This window comes from Alosa alosa, chromosome 11 (genome assembly GCF_017589495.1).
Source record: "Alosa alosa isolate M-15738 ecotype Scorff River chromosome 11, AALO_Geno_1.1, whole genome shotgun sequence".
NCBI lineage: Eukaryota > Metazoa > Chordata > Actinopteri > Clupeiformes > Clupeidae > Alosa > Alosa alosa.
In genome coordinates, this window is record NC_063199.1 from 33,513,438 (window position 1) to 33,536,135 (window position 22,698).

General features: G+C 43.0%; 1 protein-coding gene across 2 annotated transcripts; it reads left to right on the forward strand.

The window, feature by feature from the left end:
* The first annotated feature begins 2,318 nt into the window (after positions 1 to 2,318).
* On the forward strand, positions 2,319 to 14,303 carry api5 (apoptosis inhibitor 5). 2 transcript variants are annotated; one of them, XM_048257249.1, is made up of 14 exons: positions 2,319 to 2,640; positions 3,262 to 3,423; positions 3,514 to 3,607; positions 5,068 to 5,133; positions 5,748 to 5,899; positions 6,446 to 6,652; positions 10,846 to 10,950; positions 11,130 to 11,219; positions 11,531 to 11,712; positions 11,842 to 11,935; positions 12,165 to 12,221; positions 12,323 to 12,405; positions 12,931 to 13,073; positions 13,159 to 14,303. In XM_048257249.1, exons 1-14 carry the CDS (start codon positions 2,569 to 2,571, stop codon positions 13,236 to 13,238), a joined length of 1,587 nt encoding a protein of 528 aa, XP_048113206.1. In that variant the 5' UTR covers positions 2,319 to 2,568; the 3' UTR covers positions 13,239 to 14,303. The 2 variants fall into 2 exon arrangements, with proteins under 2 accessions (XP_048113206.1, XP_048113207.1); XM_048257250.1 differs by having other exon boundaries at positions 5,080 to 5,133.
* The last annotated feature ends 8,395 nt before the right edge of the window (positions 14,304 to 22,698 follow it).

Consider the following 22,698-nt stretch of genomic DNA (forward strand, 5'->3'; position numbering starts at 1 on the left):
CTGGTAGTCCATCTTCCTGTTTCGTCATTTTGGCGTCACACTGTCGTCTGAAAAAAAAAATGAGATCTCGTTTTGGTGCGCCACCGTGTGCTACATGGCCCCAAACCCTACCGTGTGCTACGGCCCAAACCTTGGCGCCAGAGAGATCTACGCCATTTTGATCGTCAGATCTCTACCGCCCAAACCCTGGCGCATTTTGACGTCACATTGTCGCGCTACCGTGTGCTACACGGCCCAAACCCTGGATGGCGCCAGGTATTTGACGTCAAACCGTGTGCCATTAGTGATTCTATGTTTTCTTCCCTATTTGATTTTCGGCGCTACCGGTTCGTCAGGTATGTAGAAGCCATTGAAGTCTTTTCTTCCCTATTATTATTACGGCAGCCTATATGGCAGCCTATAGAACCGGGTGAAAAGTTGTGAAATTTGGTACACTGATTGGGAACAGGCCAATAATTATTTGCACCAAGTTTCATGCCGGCACCTGTTGATCCCGTTGGAATCCTTGGGACGCACCCTATGATGTCATTTTTTCCGCCATGATGGATTTTCCAAAATCACTTAAAACGATCAGAGGTCACAGTCCGATCAACACCAACCTTCATAGATATCATCTATAGACCATGCCTCATTAATGCATTGCTTTTGTCTTGAACTAAAACCGTGTTCAGCCAATCGAAATTTGCGTGAAGCTGCCAAACAGGAAGTGAGCTCATATCTCAGCAACCTTCATCTATCATAACCAAACTTAGTCCATGGACTCCCCAATCAGGGGACGCTTTGGTGACCTTTGACCTCTAGGGGCGCTGTAATTAAGAAACATGCCTTTTGGCCTGTAGCAGCAGTTGTGCTTAGAATTAAAACGCACTAGTGGTGTCTGGTACTACTGTTGATGGTCCTTAGGCCGGCCCAGGCCAACTTGTGATGTCAGCGTAATTGATTCGGCCGCCATATTGGATTTAATCAAAAACACAAACAAGTTTTCACAGTTCACAAATTTAATCTGATTTTCACCAAAATTGGCACAGACCATCCTCAGACCATGCCTTATCACTGCCTAATTTTCTGGAATTATTGACAGAAGCATTGGCCCGTAACGGGTAATCGAAATTTCTTGGTGAAGCCGCCAAACAGGAAGTGAGCTCATATCTCAGCAACGCTTTCATGTATCAAAACCAAACGTAGTACATGCACCTTTGAGCCCATCGGGAGGACACTCAAGAAATCTGGTGACCTTTGACCTCTAGGGGGCTCTGTAATTGACAAAAATGCATTTTGGCCAGTAGTTGCTAATGTGCATTATTCTGCAATGGAAGTCAATGGCAGCCCATAGAACCGTCTGGTAAAAAGTTATACAATTTTGCACACTGATTGGGGACAGCCCAATAATTAATTTCACCAAGTTTCATGCCGGCACCTCAAACGCTGTAGCGCCACCAACAGGCCAAAGTTGGACGTGTGTTCACAGACGTAACTTTTGACCCGTTGACCCGAATGTCAAAATGAGATCATTGGAATCCTTGGGCCAAACCGAGTTCAACACACCCAATGACGTTAATTTTTGACCACTATGTTTAAATCACAGCAAGTGTGATCATATCTCAGTCAATCTTTTATTTTTGATGAGAAACTGATGACAGCAAGTTCCATCCAGTTCATTCTAATGCGCGCGTGCAAGAGTAGTGGGCGGTGGGATGGGCAGGGGCGGTTGTGGCGGTGGGCTGGCTGGGGGAGGGGGCGGCGACACTCAGCCCTGGTTCAGCTCCACAAAATCAGTTATGTTTTGATGTAAAACTTGACCTTGTAACTCAGCCAATCTTGAGTTGTTTGGCATGGAACTTGCTGTGACTGCTTAAGGCTATATGTCTGATGCAACGGCAATGACTTACATGGCAAATCTGGCCTGCTGAACTACCTGCTTGGCCCCCTCATTGCTGCTTGCAGCTATATTATAAGGTTGATTTTCTCCAAACTGGATTGCTCAAAAATGCTAAAAATGTACCTGAAATGTTCAGAAGGGTTTAAGGATCATGAAAATGTGCCCGAAATTCACATTCCTAACTCTATAGAACCAAGACCTTAGCATATGTGGTGAAATTCTGAACTATGACCATAGACTTCAATGGAGCAGTCGCTGCCTCTGCTCTGCATAAAGGGGGATTTTGACCCCCGTGCGATCCGGGTTCTGGGAAGTGGCTCCTGATGAAATATCTTGCTCCGCCTTAACAATCTTTGCTACCAGCAAAGATTGTAGATAGGCGGAGCTCGTTACCCTGGCGTCATATGTGACGCTTGCGTACTTGGTGAATCGTATGCGCATGCTCTGTCTATCGTGGTCGCCGTGGGCTTGTAGCATCAACAGCTTGAAAGCGAGGAAGAAGCAGTGGGATACCATCTCGCTGGTTTCTAGTATTTTCCATTCCCTTTCCCCTTCCCGGTTTGTATTGCAGCCGGGAGAAAATTTCACTGGATTTGCTATTTTGGCATCAGAAGAAACTTCGCAAACAAGGAATTTTATCTTGCAAACGCTAGCTAAGGTTAACGTTATACAAACACGGTCACAAGCTGATGGCGGCCACTGTAGAGGAGCTGTATCGAAACTATGGGATCCTTGCAGACGCAAAGGATAACTTGAGTCAGGTAAGTCGGTTTAGAGAGTGTTTTGTGGGTCGTTTGCGATTAGGTGGGAAACAAATCTATATAGCTAACCTTATAAATAACCAAACTCTTAAGTAAGCTAGTTAAGTAGCTAGGACACATTATAATGTTACAGCATGGCCGTGTGTTAAGCCACACACAACGCTAGCAGTAGCAACGTTTACGTTAGCCTACGGGTTATCTGTTAGCTATGTCAGTTCCTTACTAGCCAGCGCATACTGTTAGCTTTTTGGCTAACCCTATGGGATTGTCCGCTTTCCTGGCTAAGTGATATAACGTGAGATGGATATTAAAACTAATGTTAGCTAGTGTCTCCCGAGTCTCGCACGTTATATTTTAACTAACCCAACCAGACGCATTTAGCATTAACTAATTAAACTAAATTAGCCAACAGTTAATTGCTTTATTGTTAGGTGGCCAATAACATTAATTTATCGCCAGGTATCACTAGCTAACTTTAACCAGTTGGTAACATTAAAACTTCACGTTTGAAACGGCGCTGCATAAGTAAGCTTCACTTACTAAATGGTGTTTTAACCTTTAGCAATTGCACATTGTGTTAACTTAATGTTGTAATGTTTACCTCTGCTCCTTTTCACATAGCACAAGGATGCGTATCAAGTCATTCTGGATGGGGTGAAGGGGGGCCCGAAGGAGAAACGCCTGGCGGCCCAGTTCATCCCTAAATTCTTCAGCAGTTTCCCTGAACTGGCTGACGCTGCCATCAACGCACAGCTTGACCTATGTGAAGATGAAGATGTCTCAGTAAGAATATGAACATGTTTGTAAAACGGTCTTAGATGGGTTGCTTGGTTTGGGCTTGTTCGCATGTCCTTGATGTTCTCTTTTCTGTAGATCCGAAGGCAGGCTATTAAGGAACTCCCTAGATTTGCTGCTGGAGAAAACCTTCCTAGAGTGGCGGACATCCTGACACAGCTTTTGCAAACAGGTACATGATTCCTCAACAGCCTTGGTGGTTTTATCGTTTACACCAGGGGTACTGAAATAGAAATGATGAGGGGCCACAATTTATTTATTTTTTTCAGTGACTCAAGGGGCCATTTATTGGGACCGTGTACGATGATGTATCATAACAATATAACTTATTTTATAACATAACATTTCCTTTTTATTAAAAACAAAAATATTACCTAAAATAAAAATATAATTTTAATTTGAGCATATATTAAAGACTGTGGGATTTGTTGAATTTTGGCTTTCATTTCCTCTTTTTCTTTGCCTTCAAGCAACATGTCCATCACATCAATCATGCATTCTTTCATTATCTCTGAATCCGTGAATGGCTTCATGTGCTTCGCCAAAACCCACGCTACTCTAAGGGAGCATTGTTGCCTTTTGCTGCTTTGTCAAAGAAGTGTGGAGGATTCGGTTGGATGTATGATATGATGCTTTAAGAGCATTTAATTTTGTTGTTCTGATCTCAGTTTTGCGGAAATGTCTCTTCAAAATGCTTGTGTTTTGATTCGTAGTGTCGCTTCACATTGCTTAGTTTTATTGCCGCGACAGATTCTTGCCATATTAAGCACAGAGGGCGAGTGCTGGACGGTGATAGAAAGAATACAAACCTTTCTGTCCACACAGGTTGGAACTGGCGGTTTTCGCTGTCCAGTTTTCTTTTTGGGGCAAATTTCGAGCATGCCATTACGGCTCCGGTCGGTAAACGTGTGACTGCTGCTGAGAGTGATTGGGGCCATCTCAATGCCAAGTGTTCTAACCTTGCTAGGACGTGAAACGCCTGGTGATTGGATACTCCACGGAGTTCACCAAAGAGGACGTGAAATGCCCCATCACTGGGCGTTTCACGTCCTAGCAAGGCTAGAACACTGGGCATTGAGAAAGAGCCACTGTCTCGAGTTTAGGAGGGCTGGACTGGAGTGCTATCTGTTTATCATTGCCATGGAGGCAACCCCCAGCCTCGTATTGAGATCGCGGTTTCAAAATAAGAGCAGGCAGCGAGATTGAATTTTTTTTTTTTTTTTTTTAAATAATTAAAAAAAACTTTTCAAAACAGCTTGAAGGGCCATTAATAGATACCCCAAGGGCCACAAAGGCCTGTGGGCAGCTATTTGAGTATGGGGGGTTTACACAATGTACTTTCTCACAGTGTAGTGCATTGACATTTACTCATTACATTTTTCATTTTATTGTGAGTTCATAACCTGGTCATCAAGATGATTCAGCCTGTGTAGAGTAAGATGGGATCTTTTTAGTCACGTTGTACAATGTGACATGTAGTAATTATATAAACTTGCACTCATTTCACGGTGGACGTCAAAACATTTTCTTGAGGGATGCAGAAACCTGCAGCTGTCATAGAAGCGGTAATACTGGATGATTGTTATGCACTGAGATTTTCCATTCATGCCGTCCTGCATGTTTCCTGCTCAGATGATTCTGCAGAGTTCAACCAAGTGAACACAGCATTGATCTCCATATTCAAGATTGATGCCAAAGGTACATTTCTTTGTGTTTTACTTTTACCAGTGTGTCAGTAGCTGCTTTCAGACATCGGTGTAAGTCCGCATGTTCTGCGGATATCCAGCGGGTGGGCCGTATATCTGAACAGTACGTCCCGACATTTGGAACTCTGATTTTAGGCAGCTCTTGCACTACTCCCCTCCTATTTCGGACGGACATTATGTAAATGAGCTCATGTTTGAACTAAGAGAAGAACATGCTGTGATTCTATTCATGTGCCTGTTAGACCACGTTCAACCTGTTCAACCTCGTGGAGAGTCTGTTCATGTGCATTGGTGTCGTTTACTCATAATGTAAGCATCATATCTGAATCACCTGAGGGGTCGGACATCTGTCTGACAAAGATCCGCATATAATGCGGAGGACATGTCTGAAAACAGTTAGTGTTGCTGCAGTGTCAAATGAATGGAAAGGCTAAAACTGATATTTTTGATGAACTTGATGTTTGTTTCATCTAGATGCAGCACGTATAATCTAGTTACATGAGACCGTTGATGCTGTGAAATGTTATCCAGATGCTGCATGTAGTATTTAGTTATGTGACATTATGTGACATTGTGCTCATCCTGTTGCATGTTGTGGTTCTCCAGGTACTTTGGGCGGTCTGTTCAGCCAGATACTGCACGGAGAGGACATTGTGCGGGAGCGCGCTATTAAGTTTCTCTCCACCAAACTCAAGACGATGCCTGAAGATGTCATGACAAAAGAAGTTGAAGACCATATTTTCACTGAAACCAAGAAAGTAAGTCAGGAAAGATGCAATCATCATTGAAGAAAAAAAAAAAAAAAACTTAACAATCACTGATGGAAAGGGTGGAGTCTCACTATTGTGGTTGTTGATGGCCATTTAATATGGATGAATGAATGAGAAGTGGATTAGCAGGGAGTAGTAACTGACTGATAAGCCCTGCCACAGCTTGTACTGCTTTGTTTAGTTTCAGTGTTCTTAGTTATTCTTGTCTGTAGCTCCACTTGACCCCGGTGTTGTGTTCTTGTCTGTAGCTCCACTTGACCCCGGTGTTGCGGTGTTTCAGTGTTCTTAGTTATTCTTGTCTGTACCTCCACTTGACCCCGGTGTTGCGGTGTTTCAGTGTTCTTAGTTATTCTTGTCTGTAGCTCCACTTGACCCCGGTGTTGTGTTCTTGTCTGTAGCTCCACTTGACCCCGGTGTTTCAGTGTTCTTAGTTATTCTTGTCTGTACCTCCACCTTGTCTGTAGCCCACTGACCCCATTCTTGTCTGTACCTCCACCTGACCCCGGTGACCCTGGTGTTGCGCTGTTTCCCCAGGTGCTGGAGGATGTGACGGGGGAGGAGTTTGTGCTGCTGATGCGCATCCTGTCCGGCCTGAAGAACTTGCAGACGGTGAGCGGCCGGCAGCAGCTGGTGGAGCTGGTGGTAGAGCAGGCCTTCCTGGAGCAGGCGCTCAACCCGGCCGACGCCGACGCCGTAGACCGTCTGCTGCAGTGCACACGTCAGGCTCTGCCCCTGTTCTCGGTGAGTCTCTCCCTCCCTCCCAAAGAAAAGAAAAATCGAGATTCGTATCGAATCGTGGGTCAAAAATCGTGATACAAACCGAATCGTGAGGTTGGTGTATCGTTACAGCCCTATCTAACACTGATCTGAGTACATAACTGGTTCTTAGCCATTTACCAGTTTGTGTTACTCTGTCAAGGGCATTTCTGCCAGGATTGTTTTTAGTAAGTAAAGTAATACATCAGCTTTTAATAAGAGACATTGGGTACACTGTTGAGGTGAAATGTAACACAGGTGTTATGTAATGTTGCCATTGATTGAATCTTTGGTGCACTGGTATGTTTTGAAATGTATAGCTCAAGTAGGCAGTCAATGGCAGTTCACAGCAACTGTAAGTTCTCCAACACACATATTGCACACTGCCCCCAACACACACACCAAGACCCCTGGCAGTTGGGTTAGCCCCTTGAGCCGTGGATCTGCCCAAGGTTTCTTCCTTGGTAAGGGAGTTTTTCCTTGCCCCTGTTGCTCTTGGGTGCTCCTTGTTGGTGCCCCCCCCACCTTTCTTATGCAGCCCTTGCCACTTAATCTACTAAACCCCTCTTCTACTGCAATTTTTACCCCCCACCCATTAATGCACAAATAGGCTGACACCAGACATAATTTCACTGCATTTCTTACTTCCAGTAACTATATGCATGTGACAATATAGTTACAAGGAAGTTTAGAGATTGAGAATGTGTCGTCATCATGGCATTTTCCCATTGGTGAACACACAGCATTTTGGGGATCCGCTGCAATCCATGCCCATGTAAACGGCCAAACGTACCTATAATCTTGGTCACGTGTTTTAGCAATCTCTATTGGAGAAGCTCCATTATTTCACTCTTTGAAAAACCCATAAAACCCTCAAAGTACTCAAAATCTAGTAATCATTTGAAAACAAACGTAAACAACCTTTAACACTGCATTTCATGGCCTCTGTAGTTACGATCATTTTCCATTGAAGCATGCTAAAACACCTTTGCTTGGTTACACAAGGAACATAAATACGTAAAAAGCTGGGTTGATCACTGGCCCCTCTGGTTTCTATGGTTTTACCCTAACAATATAGGTTAATCAGCCCTCCTTTTAAACCAGACTATTGTTAACCTGTTTAATGCCCCTCAGCCCTCCTTTTAAACCAGACTGTTGTTAACCTGTTTAATGCTCCTCATTGCCTCTGTCCTCTTTTTGGGGCAAGAAGAGTCAAAATAAATATATTCATGACGTAATCTTGGGCTACATAATTAACCCTAATAAAATCGCAATATCGGTTCACACCTATATGTGATCTAATTTTAGAATGACCGCGACACTGCCGCATATAAAGACTTCAAAACAAGTGTTAATTTAAAGTCTACATTCTTCCTTTTGAAAGAAATGACAACTCTGGGTTATACATTTACATTTATTAATTTTTCAATTACATTTCAATTATATGAATCAATATAATGTCAATTATATTACTGTACAAGGGCCACCGTCCCTGCGATTTGGGACTCGGGGGTGACGTGCCCAAGGACACCACAGTGGAAGCCGAGTACAGCGCGCTAGCCCAGCTCCACGCCATCACCACCCCTCTACGCCATCACCACCCCACTACCATATGACCGAGCAACGGTACAGCGCGCTAGCCCAGCTCTTTAACCACTACGCCATCACCACCCCACTACCATATGACCGAGCAACGGTACAGCGCACTAAGGAAAGCAAACCTAGTGAGAGCAAGTGAATGACCGGGCAAATGACGAGGCAGGAGAAGTTGTACTAGGACGAATGAAATGGACAAAATAAGTATAGGTGGTTTAGAAAGTTTACAACCTAATGACTTTTTAGTCCCCCTCCTAACTAAAACTCTGCCATCATATCTTGACCAATAGTTGAGTATAAATGTTATTAAATTAAAAAGCTTTTACTACAGACTCAAAACGTGATGGCAGAGTTTTAGTTGGAGGGGGACTACTTAACTCGTTCTGAAGAGTAGGCTACTTCTGTGACCGCAATCAAAATGCACTTTAAACGCCAAATGCAGTTCATTGACTAGAGGAATGTCTGTAGGCAATCTTTTTTTAAACTTTGCTGGCAAACTAACAAGCTAGCAAACAAGTGGTTTAACATGGTGGGCTGTGTTTCCCAAAACCATAGTTGCTAACCTGTTAGCAACTTAGTTGGTTGGCAATGGGAAATTGCATTGCAACCAACGAGGTTGCTAACTTAGTTAGCAACTATGGTTTTGGGAAACGTGCCCCTGAACGGTTGTTACAGCAGGATGCTTGATAGCCTGTGAAGCTCCCCTCTGGTCTCGTTGCAGGGTATAGAGAAAGTTAATGCAAAAATACTCCCAAACTCCTCCCGAAAGCTTCCAGTTATGGTCATTTTAACAACATTGCACTAGTTGCTACCAATTTCAAATATCAGATTTGACTTACTGAGGTCTACCTACCACTGTCATAATCTTGTGCCGAAAATGCACAGCAAAACTACTGTTATGTTAAATATCAGATTTGTGAAGCTGTTGCATGAGCAAGAACATTCCTTTTCTTTTCCCAGAAATGTATGTGCTAATTCAGTACATGTTTGTATGTGTATATAGTATAAGTAGAAGTCTATATACTCTTTTGATCCCGTGAGGGAAATTTGGTCTCTGCATTTATCCCAATCTGTGAATTAGTGAAACACACTCAGCACACAGTGAACACACACAGTGAGGTTTGAGGTAGTACTCAAAAATTTCTTCAAGGTTGGCACAGGTCTGAAAATGTCTGGGGACTAGAGATGCGTGGATGGGCTATTATTTCAACCGTAACCGCATAGCAAAACTTATCATCCATCCGCACAAACGTTTTTTGACCAATTTTCAAAACCGCACCCGCCCGCCATCCGCTGGTTGTTTTCATGTATATGGGTGATGCGTTTGATTGGTTCAACCGCCACCCGCCCAAATTTAATTAAAATATTATATTTCTTCACGTCATCCGCCCGATCCGCGGCTGTAACCGCGAACCGCGCATCTCTACTGGGGACATTGGGATTCTTTACAAGGATTTAGTTCGCAAATATGTCACCTTTTTCAGCCCTTCTGAGTTTGCAGGTATGCATGTCCATGTTGTCGTACACATATAGTAAAATATTGGACCAAGTCGGTGGCAAAACCAAGCGGTTTACTATGATGTGCACGCAACTGCACCACTTGATTAGCCGTTTTGCATGGGGGGGGTAATGGCATTTTTATCCCTAGTGAATATTTCAAAAGTTCAAAGTAATGCAGTGGTTGAAAAATCTCACCCTTCTGCCCTCTGTCCCCCCATAGCAGTGCCTTTTTGTTTAGTGCATTGAAATCAGTTGTAGGCCTAAAGCATTAGCCTGACGAGCCAGACCCACATTAAAATGTAGGGTCTGGACACTCACCGTTCGCAGAGCTCAGTCCGAGGGGCGGGATAATCAGTTGTCTTTCAAATTCCCTCTGCACGCAATAGGGACAGCGGCAGCTTATGAGTCCCATGCGTTTCCCACCAGCCGAGCTAGTTAGCTAGTTCAAATGTTTGCCTACTTAATAAAAGCTTAACTCGTGTCACACTGTTTGCCAGCAGCAACATCCATCTTATTTGTTTTCAAGTAGCAGGGAATTCAAGCCAAACCGTTGCAACTCTGTCATCAATCATTATGTTAAGCCCACCTAACGACTCTATACACGATTTCATTGGCCTGATTAAGTTTTAGGTTCTGGAGCTCACAAGCCAACGGAGAGTTGCAAGACTAGCCCTGGCAGCAAATGTAATTTGCGGCCACTAGGGGCGCGTCTAGATTTCTAGGCTACTAAAGCATTGCTTGTCTGGGGAAATTGTCAGACTAGCTCAAGTAGTAGTAGTAGTAGTAGTACTGGAATATTTTTTATTTTTTAACCGATATTTATTTATTCCTCAGCTTTTATTTTTTTAAATCATGCTGATTCATATGAAAAACCCAAATCAATCCGGGATAATTTGTTCATCCCAAATAGAGCTATTCAAGTCATCCGGTGAAAACAACATTTTTTTCTCTCTCATATTTCAACAACTAATGTACTGCAATGTCAGTTTTTTTGTGTCGTGCAGCCCTAATATAATCCATGAGTCAGGTATGTGCGCCAAGCTTCGGTAAATCATTTTGCTCTTTTTTTTTTTTTTCCTTAGAAAAATGTGCATTCCACACGTTTTGTGACGTATTTTTCTGACCACGTCCTGCCAAATCTCAGCACATTGACCAGCCCAGTGGCGGAACTCGATATCCAACTTGAGGTCAGTGCTTTTTTCTCTTCTGTAATATCCAACTTGAGGTCAGTGCTTCTTTCTCCGCTGTAATGTTTCAAGATGGAATGTGTGTAGGGGGCAGTTTGCTGATTGTTGAAAGGCAGGTTTAAATGCCGTACCGTGTGTGTGTGGTATAAATGCCGTAATCTTTCTTTATTTCTGTTCAGGTTTTGAAGTTGTTGGCAGAAATGAGTCCGTTCTGTGGTGATATGGAGAAGCTGGAAAACAACCTCAAGATGTTGTTTGAGAAACTCCTGGTAATACCGCTACCCATCAGTATCACAAAGTAAATGGCATGTGCTGCAGTGACGAAGCAAGTTCACAAGACATTTGCAGCCACAGTGCCCAGAGCACCCAGCAATTCATTTTCATCCATCCGTTCAATCCATCAGTCCATCGGTTTTCAAAATAATGCCCTCAGTGGTTTTCTTGACTGATGTTTGGTTTGTGATGACTGTGTTTGGTTTGTGATGACTGTGTTTGGTTTGTGATGACTGTATTTGGGTTGTGATGACTGTATTTGGGTTGTGATTGATTGTGTTGATGAGTGGCGTCTGTCCACCTGCAGGAGTTCATGCCGCTACCCCCAGAGGAAGGTGAGCACGGGGAGAACGCGGCCAACGAGGAGCCCAAGCTGCAGTTCAGCTACGTGGAGTGCCTCCTGTTCAGCTTCCACCAGCTTGGCAAGAAGATGCCCGACTTCCTCATTGACAAAATCGATGCAGACAAGTTGAAAGATTTCAAAATCAGGCAAGTTGTTATTCTTAAGAGTGTCTTTCTTTATTAGTTTGAGTTCATATGTTTTGCCTGCTGTAAATAATGTTTTTAACTGAGTCATATAAGTTGTACTTGATTGTTGGCTTCATGGCTGTTGTGTAGGTTGCAGTACTTTGCCAGAGGACTGCAGGTGTACATTCGTCAGCTCAGAGTTGCACTGCAGGGCAAGACAGGGGAGGCGCTTAAAACGGACGAGGTACGTGTCTTGTCATGTTTGCTGTTTCTTACTTGGTTATTTTGGCAATTAGTACTGGACTGCAAGTAGAACTGCCAAAAGTTAGAAATAAAATATTTGAAATCAGTGTTGTTGGTATAGTAATAAAAACATAAGATTAAAAAAAATAAAACATTGTTGGTGGGAAAGCTCTATAATATCCATCTGTGGTCTCCCAGAACTAATGTCTGCATCCTTTTCTCTCCTACAGAACAAAATCAAAGTGGTGGCTTTGAAAATTACAAACAATATCAACGTCCTTATCAAGGTATCTCTCAAAATGACACTGTATGACCAATTCCTTTCTTGAATGAATCAAACAAACAAATCACACGATCCCTCATGGCATCCTTCTCTCGTTCTCTGTAGGATCTCTTTCACAATCCTCCCTCCTACAAAAGCACAGTCACGCTGTCCTGGAAGCCAGTGCAGCGGGAGGCTGCCGCCGTAGGGTATGTGTTGCTTAGTTGAGCATCTCGCTGATTGCATTTCACATAGGTCAGCTCAAGGCCCTTACCACCACAGGATCTCTAATGTAATGGCTACTGTGCGTTCTCACCTTCAGTAGGTCCACAGCTAAACTTTTGGGTCTTGATCTCTGACACCAAGAAGGTGTTGGGTGAGATTTGTGGGATCTTGGGATTGGTAGTGAAATGCAAGACATGTGGAATCAACAAGTGCCATTTGTAAACATCACCATGCTATAGTAAGCCAGCAAGTAAAATGTTACAAATGCAGAAAAGTAAATATAGCCCTCAAAGTGTAAATTGACTAAAGAAGTTGGGGGAAAATGAGGAACTATCAGTGGTTCAAGCCTGTAGCAAAGATCCTTGATTACTAGCTCCGCTTTAACCCTCTCTGCCTGTAGTCTTGAATCAAACCTTAACCATCCAGCCTGTGAAGCCTATGACGTGGTTTGGATTTTGAGAAGATGACGTAGTTTGGATTTTGAGAAAATGATGTGATTTGTTCTGTAGTGAGAAACGACCACCTGGGGACGACGTGGGCACTGGCACCACCGTGAAGAAACTGGCACCAGCGCTGCCCAGGAGAGACGCCCGCCAGATCTACAACCCACCCAGTGGCAAATACAGTGGTACCATCGGCAACTTCCCATATGGTGAGGACTTTGGCAGTTATATTCATTTTTTTCTATTTGAAAAAAAAAAAAAAGGTTTTCTTTAGTGTTTGTTTTTTGTTTATAGAACAGCGTGGTGGTTTCCGAGGAGGTAGAGGTCGAGGCTTTGGAGGCAGAGGCAACCGGAGCCGAGGAAGGATCTACTGAGTGGGGAAGGACTGTCTGTTACCACATATAACACACACAAACTGAGGCAAAAGAAGACCATTGGTGCGCTGAGCTTGATCACCTCAGTGCCATTGTCCAATCAACAGCGCAGTTTTAGATCCTGTTTTTGTTCTTTCCAAGAGAATTTTTGATCCCTTCCAGAGAATGATCCTCATCACATTTTGTTGTAGTTTTTCTTCTTTGCCTGACCTTTTTGTGGAACAAGGACTGCCAACTTGTACTTTGATAGTTTGTTTTTGATTGATGGAGAAAAAAATGATTGTTTTACAAAATGACTTACATTGTACCTTTTTTATTTAATCTTTTAATTTTTTTAGAGATTCATGTTTGACGTAGAGAAACCTGTTGCAAGTTTGTAAAATCCTGATAATGTTTTTCATCTGAATTTTTATCATAAACTTGTCTTTGAAGTCACATGTTGCTGTTCTTTGATTTAGATTTGTAAGTTTATTAGGCATACCATAGGAAGAACTTCTATTTAATATAACAGTCATTGTGAGAAACATATTACTACTCGCGATTGTCTATACAGTAGTCTGACAGTATTGATCAGTGTTTTTTTTTTTTTTTTTTTTATTTACATTTTTTGAGAAGTGAAATTTGCTTAATCATGGGTGGGAGTCAAGTATTGTAGTGTGATGTTGCTTTTAAAAATGTGAGATTGTAGGGAACATCACAGTAATCCATCAGCAATCAAAAGTACTGTTATTGGCACTGGTGGGGAATCCACTTCAGATTTGAAGGGTATTAACAAAGTAAATGTGCACTTCTATCCAAAGTAATGTGCAGTAGAGGCCTCTATCACAAACCTGATTTCACTGACCAATGATCTGACCATCAGCTTTTAAAGAGTTTAGAACCAGGGGTAGAAATTGGTGGGATTGCAGGTGTTTATTTCTAATTTATTTGATTTTAAAATACTGCTTTCTTTGCATTCCTCTGTCTGTTTTTAATGTATGCATATTGGCTAAAGTTGACATTTTCACTTACTTTTGAGCATGAATATTAATAGTAAAAATATCCTCTTATTATCCACATTCAAAATCAAGTATATACGTAATCTTATCAAGCTGATTGGGCACATTCTGAGCTGTAGAAATGTCTTTTATAGTGACGGACTTTAGCGAGGGGCCCCAGAATATGCTTTGACATGCCCCAGAAATATTAGCCAACAGATGAAATGTTGACCATTATTGGCAAATCTGGCTGCATGAAGGCAACCTATGCACAACAGTTCAAATGATGTGCAGCAGGTGTGTCTACTGCATGGGAAGGGGTCCAACTACACGTATGTTTGCTTCTGTTCACGGTGTAGCTGCCAGTAGTTGCATTCTGCTTGTAACACCACCTCAAACTCTTCTTTAGCATAAAACCAGCTTCTTAACTAACATCTGGAGCTGGGATAGCCCCTTTTTGCCTCATAGAATCACTTTAAGCGGGCCAGTTTTGTGTCTTGCCACAACTAGCTGAAAAGGCCACAGGGCAAGGGCTGCATAAGAAAAGGTGGGGATACAAGGAAGTTTGTCACCAACAAAGGAGCTGGTGTCATCCCAAGAAAAAGCAACAGGGGGGCATAAGGAAAAACTCCCCTTACCAAGGAAGAAACCTTGGGCAGATCCACGGCTCAAGGGGCTAACCCAACTGCCAGGGGTCTTGGTGTGTGTGTTGGGGGGGATGACAAGGGAGATGGGATGTGTGCTGTGTATGTGGGGAGAGGGCAGTGTGCAATATGTGTGTTGACAGAGAGGAAAACGCCGCCCAGGTATGGACACTTGTTTCCTTTTTAAATGTGACATGTTTAACACCCACCGACCAGCTGACCCAACCAACCAGCACCCACTGCCTCCCAAATCAGTTTTCCCCTGACTCCCAAAAGGTGCAAAAGTGATGCACCTGTGCTGTGTTTCTACTTATATGTAGACCTAGGGTGAAGTCAGGGAAACTGGGACATCAGGTAAAATGGGCAAATAAGGTTTTCCATCTTGGGCTCTTTAAATATTATTACATTACATTACATTACATTACATTTGGCTGACGCTTTTTAACCAAAGCGACTAACAACATGGTAAACAGTAAGTTTTAGAACAATTCTCACAATTTTAGGACAGTTTCAAAAAACATTAGAGTACAGTAAGAATAAGTCGCCGGTGAGTGCTGTTTTAGCAGTTACTTGTCAGTTTAAAAACGGCTGGTGAGTGCTAGGATCAGTAAGACTTGTTGTAAGTGTTGCTATGAGAGTAGATGTTCTCTAAAGAGCTGGGTCTTCAGGAGTTTTGAAAGTGGAAAAGGATGTCCCTGCCCTTGTAGGAACTGGCAGTGTGTTCCACCAACGAGGAACAACAGATGAGAAAAAGTTTGGATTGGCTTGGCGAGCGCATACGGTGGTAGAGCTAGGCGTCGTTAGATCAGAGGAGCGCCAGCGTCTGGAGGTAGTGTAAGTCTGTATGAGGGCATTCAAGTAGGTGGGAGCAGAACCGGAGACTACTTTGTAGGCAAGCGTTAGAGACTTGAATTTGATGCGGGCCGCCATAGGTAGCCAGTGTAGCTGGATGAGCAGCGGGGTAACATGTGCCCTTTTGGGTTGGTTGTAGACCAGGCGCCGCCCGTTCTGGATCATCTGAAGTGGTTTCACTGGGCGCAGGCTGGGAGACCTGTCAGGAGGGCATTGCAGTAGTCGAAATGGTGAGATGACTATTGCCTGAACCAGAAGTTGGGTAGCATCTTGAGTCAAGTAAGTCCTGATTTTCCCGCATGTTGTAGAGTCGTCGCAACGGCATGACCGGGCGACTGAGGCAACATGATCTGAGAAGTTTAGTTGGTTGTCGAGAACAACTCCTAGATTTCTTGCAGTCCTGGTTGGGTGAAACAGACAGGGAGTCAAATTTGATGTTGATGTAGTGGTGTATGGTAGGTTTAGCTGGGATGACCAGCAGTTCAGTCTTTGAGAGGTTCAGCTGGAGGTGGTGTGCCTTCATCCATGTAGCTATGTCTGAAAGGCAATCTGAGATCCGATGCTGAAACCAGGGGGTCGTCAGGTGGAAAGGACAGATAGAGCTGTGTGTCGTCTGCATAGCAGTGGTATGAGAAGCCGTCTTAACGGATAATCTGTCCCAAGGAGGTGGTGTGTAGATAGCAAAGAGGAGGGGGCAGCACACTGAGCCCTGGGGACCCCTGTGGTGAGATGGTGAGGTGCGGATAGCTGACCAAGCCATGATACGTTAAACGAAGGCCCTGTGAGGTAGGATTCAAACCAGGAGAGCAGAACCGGAGATTCCCATGTCAGTCAGTATAGAGAGAAGGATCACGGTGATTAACCGTGTCAAAGGCAACCCGATAAGTCAAGCAGAATGAGTACTGATGACCGAAGGTCAGCCCTGGCTTCTTTTAAGGCTTCTGTTACAGACAGCAGAGCCGTTTGGTGAAGTGGCCGCTTTTGAACCCAGACTGATTTGGATCCAGAAGGTTGTTCTGTGAAAGGAAGTCAGAGACCTGTTTGGAGACTGCTCGTTCAATGCCTTTGGATTATAAAACCAATCACTAATCATGTTATTATATCTACAAGAGATTTATAAGAAACAATTATTTTGATTGGTCTGAGATAGGAGAGGTTACGATTCAAAAAACCACTGGACCCAGAACTTGCAAGAAAATCACCTGGCATGTTGATTTAGTATTGATGGTAATAAGGGCACTGCAGCTAAAACATTGATGATATAACACAACACATGATTGTATGATGTGATATTTTATGACTTGTTTGGCCAGTTATCAAAATATTTCAACTATACACCATACTTTTTTATGGGAAAGGATTTTGAGTGATTCTCTGATGAATCAGGTCAATTGGGACAAAAAATTAAAAAATGTTAAATTGCCATATGTTTCTAAGCCACTGGGAGCCATAAAATCAAAAACCGTGTACTACCTTTCAAAAGTTTGGGGTCACCCAGACAATTTCATGTTTTCCATGAAAACTCACACTTATTCATCAAATGCGTTGCAAAATGAATAGAAAATATAGTCAAGACATTGACAAGGTTAGAAATAATGATTTTTATTTGAAATAATAATTTTGTTTTCGTCAAAGAATTCTCCATTTGCAGCAATTACAGCCTTATAGACCTTTGGCATTCCAGCTGTCAATTTGTTGAGGTAATCTGAAGAAATTTCACCCCACACTTCCTGTAGCACCTCCGACAAGTTGGATTGGATTGGATTGATGGGTACTTCTTACGTACCATACGGTCAAGCTGCTCCCACAACAGCTCAATTGGGTTGAGATCTGGTGACTGCGCTGGCCACTCCATTACAGACAGAATACCAGCTGACTGCTTCTTCCTTAAAGGAACCGTATGTAAGATTGTGGCCAAAACTGGTACTACAATCACTTTCAAATTACTGTAGAGTGGTGTATCCCCCCCCGATTGGCAGAGCTGGCAACCCGGATGCCGAAACACTACTGACTTCATGATTAGTAATTAGGTGGAGGGTGGCGCATCAGGCCAAAACACAACATGACAACATCAACATCAGTTGAGGGCTGCAACTTCACTTTTTAAATGACAATGTCCTGGCCGGACTACTGTTGTCAGTGATATAAGTATTTGAAATGAACATGATTTCTTAATGTCTAGTGACATATCAGGGCCATTTTATGATTAATTGAAATACATTTCTTACATACGGTTCCTTTAAATAGTTCTTGCATAGTTTGGAGGTGTGCTTTGGGTCAGTGTCCTGTTGTAGGAGGAGATTGGCTCCAATCAAGCGCTGTCCACAGGGTATGGCATGGCGTTGCAAAATGGAGTGATAGCCTTCCTTATTCAAATTCCCCTTTACCTTGTACAAATCTCTGACTTTAGCAGCACCAACGCTGCCCCCCTTATCACATGAGCTCCACCATGCAGCATGGCGTCAGGTAGGCTACTCCTGCAGCATCTTTACACTTGTTCTGCTACTCCTGCAGCATCTTTTCACTTGTTCTGCATCTCGGAAATGTTCTCCTGTGAGATCCAAACACCTTAAACTTAGATTTTTCTGTCCATAACACTTTTTCCAATCTTCCTCTGTCTAATGTCTGTGTTCTTCTGTCCATCCTAATCTAATCTAATCTTTTGCTTTTATTGGCCAGTCTCAGATATGGCTTTTCTTTGCTACTCCGCCTAGAAGGCCAACATCCCTCTTCACTGTGGACGTTGAGACTTGCATTTTGTGGGTAGGGTACCATTTAATGAAGCTGCCAGTTAAGGACCTGTGAGGCCTCTATTTCTCAAACTACAGACTCTAATGTACTAATGGAATGCCTATATCTGATACATGGGTGAGGTTTTTTCTATGTTTTTTCTGTGTTTCACCACTAGAGGACCAACGTTGACCAGATTTCCTCAGCAGGCCTATTTGGGAATTTTGGTTCACAGTTCATTACAGGATCGCTGAGACTACTGATTAGTATCACAGATAAGTTGGCTACATCAGAAGTCTTCCCCTTTTTGGTATTTCAAACTACATGCCTCCTTGAAAGAATGGGCTGCAATCAGCAGATTATAGATAGATGTGAGTGCTTAGAATCCAGAGACACTACTGACTGTAGGCCTACTTCCCTCTTATTCCTCTTTCCTCTATAATGTTTGATATCTTGATGACTTGATATGTGTGGACTAGGCCTACTGACCGCTACATTTGTTCCGTAAATAGAATTGTTCTACACGCAGTTTGAACATCTTGACGCTTGGGGGCGATGTGTCCATATGGAAACTACTTTCTGATTGATCGTGAACAGGTATTTCCCAGACCAGCCAGCCGGTACCTTGCACATGTGCCGCACACGCACTCTCTGCTGCTGAAAATAATCAAAAATGGGAGGCGGAGGTGGGCAACAGCAAAAAAAGGAAAGCAGAAATACAATCGTTTAAAAACAGGCTGTGGTGAGTTTCCATTTGCAAGAACACAGTGAACACATACAGTGAAGAAACGCATTCATTCTGATGGCTCCACATTTTGCGAATTGTGTGCCATTCATATGAGCCTGAACAGCAGCATTAACAAATAGCCTAATCACGTTGTTCCATGTTGTCCCATGTTGATTTTATGAGCAACCCCAAAACAAACCCACTATAGGCTAGGCTACCGTATAGACCTACTACCATCATTTATGTGGCAGCGAGGTTGTCAATAGGCAACAATTAGGTAGGAATTTATTTACGCAATCCATTTATCTGATCTGAAGAAATACAGAAACCTCATGGACAGCATTTGGTGAACACCTTGGTCTATTCGTATTTATTGCCTCCAAATAAAATACCTGCCAGTGACAGCCTACGAGAACTGTGGAGTGTCTGTTGAAATCTCAAATGAGGTGAACTCTTCACTGACAAATATTACACTGAACCTCCCCCACAGGCCAGCAAAATAGTCTTTGGACAGCCATATCTCAACTTTGGATCTTTGGATCTTTGCATCTGTGGTCTATCTATGGTGCATTAATGCACGTTTTCATCGTTATTGCAGACATGAGACACTTCTGCTACACGGGCTTTGATTTGGACAGCATCCCGAGGACGATTAGCCTATAAAGATGGTCGTGTAGTAGGCTAACACATGTATTACGCAAATGTCAATAATTGAGATGCAATTAAATGACCATTTCCACATAATGAAAATCTTGGAATGATGGAAATGTGTCTTTTCTTTTAGCTGCACAACGTTCGTGATGGTCAAACACAGTCCTGAAGAGCTTTGTCTGAAATGTACTGTTGGAAATGACGCCTTGTGAAGGGGAACTTTCTCTTCCCTTTCATAAAAAACACGATTCGCCCCCTCATGTACAATGCTTGGAATAGTAACAGCACTGCGAGGGTTACTAAATATAGCAGCCAGTGAGTGTTAACATGTCCGCTTCCGCGGGAGCGCAGGGAAATGGTAGCACACGTGTTGCAGTTACAGATATATGGACCGGACTGCTATAAATATCGTGTTTCGCATTAATTAAACATCGACTGAAGCGATCATGCAGCTCAGTCATGAAAATACGGCAGATGCACTGCGGAATCCGCAGGTGCATGATGTTATTATTCTCTGAGCGAGTGGCTCTTTGGGACGTTTTTATTTTTGTTCTTATAGGTTCTGTTGATATGTAGTTCTCTTCAAACATTTCTTTTTAGCATAGTGCTTGTAATTCATTCCCTTCAAAGAGATTCTGGGAACAGTGTGTTCTATTTATAGCAGTCCGAGTTCTCAATGGAAGACGCTTGTGCAGCAAACCGTGCGTTTATTTATTATGGAAGGAGACTTAAAGCCTTGTTACGTAACATGGCATGTGATGAGCGAGAAGGGGTTGGGGAGGAGATGTCGACCATGCAGTGCGCCATGCACAGGAAATAAATGACCAGAGCGCTATAGTTGTGTTTGGCGCTCTTATCATAACCATAACTGTACTAACCAACCCTTTGGCCCTGGGAGAGTTCGCACATTTGACCATTGAGATAGCCTACTTCAAGTGGTTGTGAATGAAGAGGTACGTGAAAGGATAGTTCTGATGAATGAATGAGCACACAGGAGTAGGTGTCTTTGGAGAAAGCCGCATACTAAAGCGCTGATTGAGGCATAGCGATGGCGATGGCGTGGTCGAGTTGATGCTCTCACATATCTCAGCTATTAGCTTATACACAAACTTTTCTAACGTTATGCTGCGGGCATATGTGATAACGCCAGTCCGTTCACAAATATTCACCGCCCTTATTCATGCGCTTCTCTTGAGGTGAATATTGTGCATCGGCTCTGAACCATGTGACGCTGGTGGTGGCGGTGGAATGGGGGGCGGTGTTCTATAAATAGCTCTATAGCTCGGCTTCCATTGACATCATTTAGGCAGGAGAGATGGAAAAATAAACAGAGAGGGAGAGAGGAGAGGGGCGGAGATTCTTAATCTTAGCTTGATATTCAAACAAACCCCCATCAATCCTTACTCACATCCAGCTCCCAATAGTAAACAACAAAAACAGTGTCCGTTTCCTAGAACATCTACATGTCGCCTGATGGAACCGCTAAAACAGGTGGGAGGGATATCAAACATATTAAAAGATCTATACACACAACCTTGTATATCGGACAACCCAAAGCAAATATTTTGGATGTCTAATTAATGGAAATAGGGTGTGTAATGTTTTAAAATGGGCAATATTGACTCAGGGGTTGTCGTCCACGTACTTATCAAGGCCAATGATTCCGTTTAACTTGATTTGATATACTGGCCAAACGGGTGCAGTTACTGGTGTGTTTATGTCTTTGGAGGGGAGAGAAAATGTCTCCATACTAGATAGCCTATATCTTAATCATCCCCTATAGCCTATATCTTAATCATCCTCTATAGCCTATGTCTTATAGTCTATATCTTAATCATCCCCTATAGTCTATATCTTAACCATCCCCTATAGCCTATATCGTATAGCCTATCTTAATCATCCCCTTTAGCCTATATCTTATAGCCTATATCTTAATCATCCCCTATAGTCTATATCTTAATCATCCTCGAGATGGTTATGCCCAAGTGGCACTGACACTGACCCCTGAGTGACGCTTGACGATGATTGTTTCCAGTGATGGTTTCTGCTCCACAGTATGTGGGTTTATCATCTAAGCATCCTGTCATCTTAGCGGGCGGAATACAATACGGTTTATGATATCCTCCCAATCTGTGCGCTATAAGGAAACCAAATGAACTTCTGGATAATTGGTCTCTTGTAAAAAAGGAATGTCCCTTTTTATTGTTAGTTTTTTTGCACTGTTTGCAACTCTGCACATATGCACTGTCATGGTTAATCACATAGGCCTAGGCTATAAGGCATACCTGTCAACACTCCCGTTTTTCCCGGGTTTCTCCCGTATTTCAAGATCATCTCCCAGCACCCTCCCGTTTTGTTATTTCTCCCGGAAAACTCCCATCAAAACGCCATCAAACTTCATTTTAAAATCATTGATCCATTCAGGTTGCCATATTGTGTATGAAATACCCCCTATACATACACGATCACTTAGTTTCAATTTCAACCGTTTTGTCATAGGCTAAAACCTGGCAACCCAAAACCCAAATAAGGAAGGGGGTGCCGACTGCGCAGCCTGAGTCTCGTCGTAAGCAAGCGGGCTAGTTGAATGGCCTACTCCAGAACTAGCTGTTGTGAAATTGTTGGGAATTTAATTGATTAACACATCACATAAACTGTTATTGAGTGTTGTTGATACACTGAACTTGTGCCCTAAATGTTGACAGGTATGCTATAAGGTTCAATAGGAGTAGAATAGGAGGTCGATTTAAAGGCCTGCAGCCGTGACGTCTAATACGTATAATAATGCTTTTGTCTCGGTTGTAGCTTTGCTCTGATATCTGCAGAAAATCTCAAAGCAAGAGAGTCCTGTTTGAATACGCCCTTTATAGAGGTTTCAG

Bases quoted from the DNA above. Each gene is read 5' to 3' on its own strand.
- api5 (XM_048257249.1), top strand. From the start codon at position 2,569: ATGGCGGCCACTGTAGAGGAGCTGTATCGAAACTATGGGATCCTTGCA. The intron at 5,900-6,445 runs GTAAGTCAGGAA...CTGTTTCCCCAG, and splicing joins TTTTCACTGAAACCAAGAAA to GTGCTGGAGGATGTGACGGG. The intron at 11,936-12,164 runs GTACGTGTCTTG...TCTCTCCTACAG, and splicing joins AGGCGCTTAAAACGGACGAG to AACAAAATCAAAGTGGTGGC.